The sequence below is a fragment of the Macadamia integrifolia genome, unplaced genomic scaffold, assembly GCF_013358625.1.
Source record: "Macadamia integrifolia cultivar HAES 741 unplaced genomic scaffold, SCU_Mint_v3 scaffold2146, whole genome shotgun sequence".
Lineage (NCBI taxonomy): Eukaryota > Viridiplantae > Streptophyta > Magnoliopsida > Proteales > Proteaceae > Macadamia > Macadamia integrifolia.
The window spans coordinates 55,524-61,598 of NW_024868539.1; the positions used below are offsets into that span (position 1 = coordinate 55,524).

The 6,075-nt window shown below is 43.9% G+C and overlaps 1 protein-coding gene across 1 annotated transcript in view; it reads right to left on the minus strand.

Moving 5' to 3' along the window:
- Positions 1 to 2,733: 2,733 nt before the first annotated feature.
- LOC122065889 (protein BOLA4, chloroplastic/mitochondrial) overlaps positions 2,734 to 6,075 on the minus strand; it is a 24,224-nt gene continuing 20,882 nt past the window's right edge. Inside the window, exon 3 of the mRNA XM_042629713.1 lies at positions 2,734 to 3,096. Coding sequence (XP_042485647.1) covers positions 2,943 to 3,096 — 154 coding nt within the window. The 3' untranslated portion in view covers positions 2,734 to 2,942. The remainder of the gene's footprint in view (positions 3,097 to 6,075) is intronic.

Here is a 6,075-nt window from a genome sequence, read left to right on the forward strand (position 1 = left end):
AAGAATGGGGTTGGGGTTTTGGATTACCGACAAGAGGAAATCTCTCCCCTTGAAGACGTTGGAGACTGGGAGCAATTAGCCGCAGAATTTGAGGCAAGCAACGGCGACGGAAACAGGTATGCCTCTTCGTCTCTCTCTGTTCCTTCGTCTTCTCTCTGCTTCTACTTCTACTTCTTCTATTCTTCCTTCTCTTTTCTGTCTTCTGTTCTCTTCTTCTGTCTTCTTCTTCTTTTTTTCACTGTCAGAACCCTAGAAAAGGGCTCGATCAGAGGAAGTTGGGGGAAAGAAGGGGGTTGAGACAGAAGGGGTCGATTCTGTCCACAGATAAGATAGAATCGATTTTTTTTTTTTTTTTTCTCAGTCTCTGTAACCGAAACAGAGAATGGAGGAGGGAAGGAAAGATGGAAGGGAAGAAGGGGAATGAGGACCTTCGGCTCTGATACCAAATTGATAGAGTAGCCTTACGGAACAGAGGAAAAATCGCATAAAGAGGGGGAAGGAATCACACCAACGCACAAATTCACTAATTCTAAAATTAAATTCACTCTAAAACTGAAACATTGAGTTTATGCAGGTATTTAAAAGAAAATAATGAAACTCCTACTTAGACTCTTAACACTAAAACTGACTCCTACTTCATACATATCCTACCCAAAACAAACATGAGAAAAATAAAAAACTTGGAAAATAAAAGACTTAATATTAAACTAAACTACTTCCAACCCTTGTTGGACCACAAACCTGGGCTGGACCGGTTCTTCTTGGCCCTTGGCTTCCATAGCCAGTCTTGCTGGTCCAAGCAGGTCAGTGCAAGTGTATCTACATCAGCCTTTGCCCTTGTATAACAGGTTTAGGCTTTGTCTGTTGTATCTATTTTTCATTTTTTTTAATATAATTTACATTCACCCAAAAAAAGATTTTTAATCAGCCATTATTATCTGCACAACCCAATCCACTCCCCTCTTGGGTTGCCACCGACCCCATACATTATATTTGTTGAGACGAAGAAAGATGACAAAGAAACAAACCTGAACATAACAAGTTTAATGGATGGGTGATATTCAGTTGATAGCCCGATTAGGCCTAAGAAGACCTTATTTTGGGCCATGGATGGGTTTTATGGGCCTTGGCCAATTGTTTATGGGCTATTTGCTATATAAGGCCTTAATTATAAGCCCATAAGAGTGCTTTCAGGAGCACATAGATGTCTAAGCTTCTAAGTTAGATGAGTTTTGAGTTAAATTAGGAATTAGGATACTTATTAGCTTATCTAAGAGCTCTGTTTGAAGTCTAGAAGTCGGCACGAGAAAGTGATTAGGGATCCTTTTTTTGTGTCAGATTAGGACTTTCAAAGGGCTATATATATGTAATAATCTCCCCATCAACAAGACATGATTTGGAGTATGGAATTGAGTTTTTCAAAGATATTTTGAGCTGTAAAGCTGCGCAAACATGGTCTCGTATTCCAGTTCTGGCTGACTGTTTTTCTTCTAGTCTTCTTATAGTTCTGTCTCCACTAATAACGGGTGCTCTCTCTTTCCTCCTTCCTTCCATTCTTCTTCTAACTCTTCTACTTCTGCATGATTTCTTCTCTCTACACCGATCTCTAAATCAGATTAAATCTTTTGCTGAAACTATTATCTGGTTATCGAAGGCCTATGACAGAACCATTGAACTGTTCTTCAATTCTGATCACAAATTCTGTAGTTCATGAACTTAGCTTGAGATATAAGCAGCATGGATATCATATGTGGTATTAAAAAGAAAAAAAAACCCGTGCACGAGCTCCTGCCACCGCAGGGTCTGGGGGGGTATAATGTACGCAGTCTTACCCCCGCGTAGCAGAGGCTGTTTCCTGACTCAAACCCGCGACCATTAGGTTGCAATGGAGCAACCTTACCATTGCACTGAGGTCCACCCTCTTTACCTGATATGCAAGATTATTGGGTCAATTGACAGGTTTGGCTACGCCTTACACTTGACCAGAATATCAACCAGATCTGGTGATTGGATCTTGAAATATTTTCCGTATCATCTGTCTGGTCTGATCTGATCCTATACTAGTCCTATAGACTTCTATATTCATATTATTTGTAAGTGTAGTTCGAGAATCCTCAACAGATCATGTTGAGGTTAGCACAACACAATTCTTAACACCACAAAATGATAAAAAAGGAAAGGATATTAACAAAACTACAAAAGACAATAAACAGGTTAGATGTTCAACTTTAGGCCTGGTGGGTATGAGTGGGTATGACACAAAATTACCTGCTATTGGCCATTTTATAGCCAGAACCTAAAGTGTCCAATGTGGCTTTAACCAGTAATGTTCAGCTTCAGGTTGGGTTGGTAATTCTGTTGGACATTACCACCCCACACATATTGCAGCATACAAGTACATAGAACCCACTCAAATAAAATCAGATATCAGAGTCTAAAAGCCACTTTAAGCCAAGTGTGGGAGGGAGAAGGACTTGATCTAGCAAATTGCAAGTACTAATCCATTTTAAATGTATCACTTCTTGTACTTGAGCTCTAGAATACATCTTTGGATGCAACCTATTGTCTTTTGATGCAGAAAGGGTATGAGTTTACTAAAGACACCAAACAGCAAGGGCATAAGTTTTGGGTGGATTCTCAAGAAAGGTGGGATGGCAATTGAAGTGGGTAAAAGTTTCCTTCCGAGCTTGTTTTGTTAACAATATTCTATCACCAGAAGGTAACACAATCCAATGGTGAATTGAGAATTTCTTTTATAGATCTGAAAATATGAAAACCATTGTTTACCAGGAAAAAAAAAAAGATAATATTAAAACCATTCAGGTAAAAGAACATGGCAGATGGAAAATATGGTAATGACAATCAAGATGGGTCGAGCTTCTCACAAGAGAGGACCATAAGGAGGCATGTGATTTGATATGGCGATTCCCACTTGGGTGTGTTTATCTGCTCCCTGTGGCTTCACTTGGGGTTCTGGTGGTCATCTGGTCAACTGCATGCACGGTTGTCTGCAGTTCTTCCCATATTGCTTTGTAGACCATCCTCTGCCTGTTCACAGCAGATTCTCCCTCAAAGGCTGAGGAGATAACGTCAATGCTGCAATAACAGAAGAGGAACTCATAAAAAGCTGAAATAGTAGTTGTTCTTTCACCAATAAAAGAAAAAAAAAAATAGTTGTTCGGCAACAGTATAGGAAAGCAAAGCCTTATATGACTACAGGAGACCAGCTTCTTAACACGCAAGCATGCAATTGATGCCATGATAAAAAATAAATCTAGAATAGCAACAAGAATTTCTCCTTGACCACTATCATGAAATTCTCGAGCAATAATACCGCATGAAGCATGTCACAGAGATGAATGATTTATATGAGAAGTGTGACAGGGAAAGGGGAGGATTATAGGAGTTACTCCAGCAGACACTGGGTGAGAAAGAGGCATTATGCAATACTATTGAAACTGAATCCAACACCATACTTTTCTGGCCTGCTGGTTTATGGTGCCTAGAGAAGTATTCCTATGGTTTGATAAACCTTCCTTTGCCTCATCCCTAAGGAGGAGGGTGCCCAATGCATGTCCAACTTCCGTCCCATCTCCCTCTGCAACCTTCTCTATAAATTGATTGCCAAGATCCTCGCCAATCAGATCCAGCAAGTTATTGACTCCCTTGTCATTCCTAATCAATCTACCTTCATTGCCGGTAGAAGCATCTCTTTTTCTTTTTTTTTGCTAACGGGTATCCAGGCCTTCGGCCTGACTAGTCCCATAGGCCCATGCTGACCCCACAACCGCATGAACCGGGTCATACCAGGGCTGAATGAGAATCATTCAACTTTCACTAAAAGCAGTGAAGAGCACTAAACACCCTCGTGTGAGTGGTCCAAGGTGTGCCTAGTGGAGTCGAACTTAAGACGTCCGAGTTTACGGCTCGTACTAAGTTCGTTGCTCACCAATTGCGCTACCCCCTTGGGTTCGGTAAAAGCATCTCTGAAGCATCTCTGACAACATCATCCTTTGCCATGAGATCGTCATAGGTTTCAACCGCAAATCCCACTCTTCTGCGGCCGTCCTGACGATTGACATTCATTAGGCGTTTGATTCTATCCGCTGGGATTTCATCTCCAAGGTCATCCTCCAAATGTCTTCCCCCCCCCCTTGTCCACTGGATTCTCTCTTGCATATCCACCCCCCGCTTCTTTGTGCTCCTAAACGGCAGCCCTGCGGACTATATCTCCTCGGTTGTGGGCATTAGATAGGGGTGCCCCCTCTCCCCTTTCCTATTCTTTCTAGCCCTTGAACTCCTCTACCAATCGATCCAATCCTCCACTGACCAACATCTAATCTCCCCCATCCCCAAGCTCTCATGCTTACTCACCTTGCTTCTGCTGATGATCTTATGATCTTCTCCAAAGCTGACCTGTCATTCATCACCAACATTATGGCCTCTCTCCACCTCTTCGAGTCCCTTTCTGGATTGAAAATCAACCTCCTCAAGTCCAGCCTTTTCCTTTCGGGTGTTTCTGATGCCCGCCAAGCTCATCTCCTTGCCATCTCTGGGTTCTCCTTGGGAACCCTCCCAATCAAATATCTGGGTCTCCCCCTCATCTCCTCTCGTCTCTCTTCCCAGCACTACTCCCCCATCCTATATTCCATCTGGAAGAGGCTCTAACTTTAGAAAGGCAAGCTTTTCTCTTTTTCTGGTTGCCTTGTCCTTATCCAATTTGTCCTTCAATCCCTCTACCTTTACTAGTCTGGAATCTTTCGCCTTCCGACCTCCCACCTCTAAAGCCATTGACTCTCTCCTCTATGGAAAGGCACTGAGACCACTAGATTCCTCCATCCTATGAGCTGGTCAAAGGTTTGTCGGCCCAAAGCTGAAGGCGGTTTGGGTCTCCACAAAATCAAGGATGTTAACTCTGCTTCTATCCTTAAGCTCATCTGGAGGATTGTCTCCAAGCAGCGTAGTATTTGGATCTCTTGGGTCTACGTCGTCCCCCTCAAGAAAGACTCTTTGGACTGCTCCCCTCCCTCCCGATGCCTCTTGGATCTGGCGTTGCATTCTCAATTCCAGATCTCTTGCCCTTCCTGCCATCTCTTGCACTATTAGCAATGGCTCTTCTACCTCGCTCTAGCTTGACCCTTGGCACCCCGCGGGCATCCTTCTCCCCTTGGTTTCCCTTAGAATCATCTCCTCTGGTTCGACCAGATCCGCCTCTATGGCCTCCATCCTCTCCCCCAATGGTTGGTCCCCTCCATTTCTTCCCCCCCTCTTGCGGATCTCTGGTCCTCCCTCCCCCTATCCCCCCCGGTCATCGAGGATTACCTGATTTATTCAATTGGGTGCCCTCCTCTTCGGGCTTTTTTTCATCTGCTTCTTCCTGGAACGTTATCCGATCCAAAGATCCCCTTATTCCATGGTGTAATATAGTCTGGTTTAAAGGGCGCATCCCCCGTCATAGCTTCACTGCCTAGCGTGCTCTCTCCTACTGCCTTCCTACGCAATCTTTACTCAATCACTGTTACATTCAGGTTCCCTCCTCCTGCTGTTTGTGTTGGAATGGTATTGAAGATGTTGACCATCTTTTCTTCTCCTGCCCACTCTCTGCTTCCATCTGGAAAAAGGTCATCCGTTCCTGCTGGCCCTCCACCCGCCCCATCCTTCCCTTTTCCTGCAAATGGATCTAGGTAGACATGACCTATAGAGGCTCCACCATTTGTGACACTGTTGGAAAGCTTGCCTCTTGTGCCACCATCAACCATATCTGGATGGAAAGGAATCTTCGTAGATGGTCCTCCAACTCCCGTTCATTGGAAGGGATTTGGAAATCCATCTACTTTGACGTTTCCTCCAAACTCAAATCTCTCCGCCACTACTCAGTTCGTGATACCCCAAGGAACAAGCTTATTGTTGTCTCCTGGGGCCTCCTATACACTATCCCCCCATTTGTTGTATCCCCTAGTTAGCTGGTTGTGGGGCTTTTCGCCCACCCTCCTAAGGGTTTGGTTCCTTCTCGCCCCCCCCCCTTCTTCCTCTTGTATATTCTTCCCCTTGATAATGACTTATTTATTCATCCAA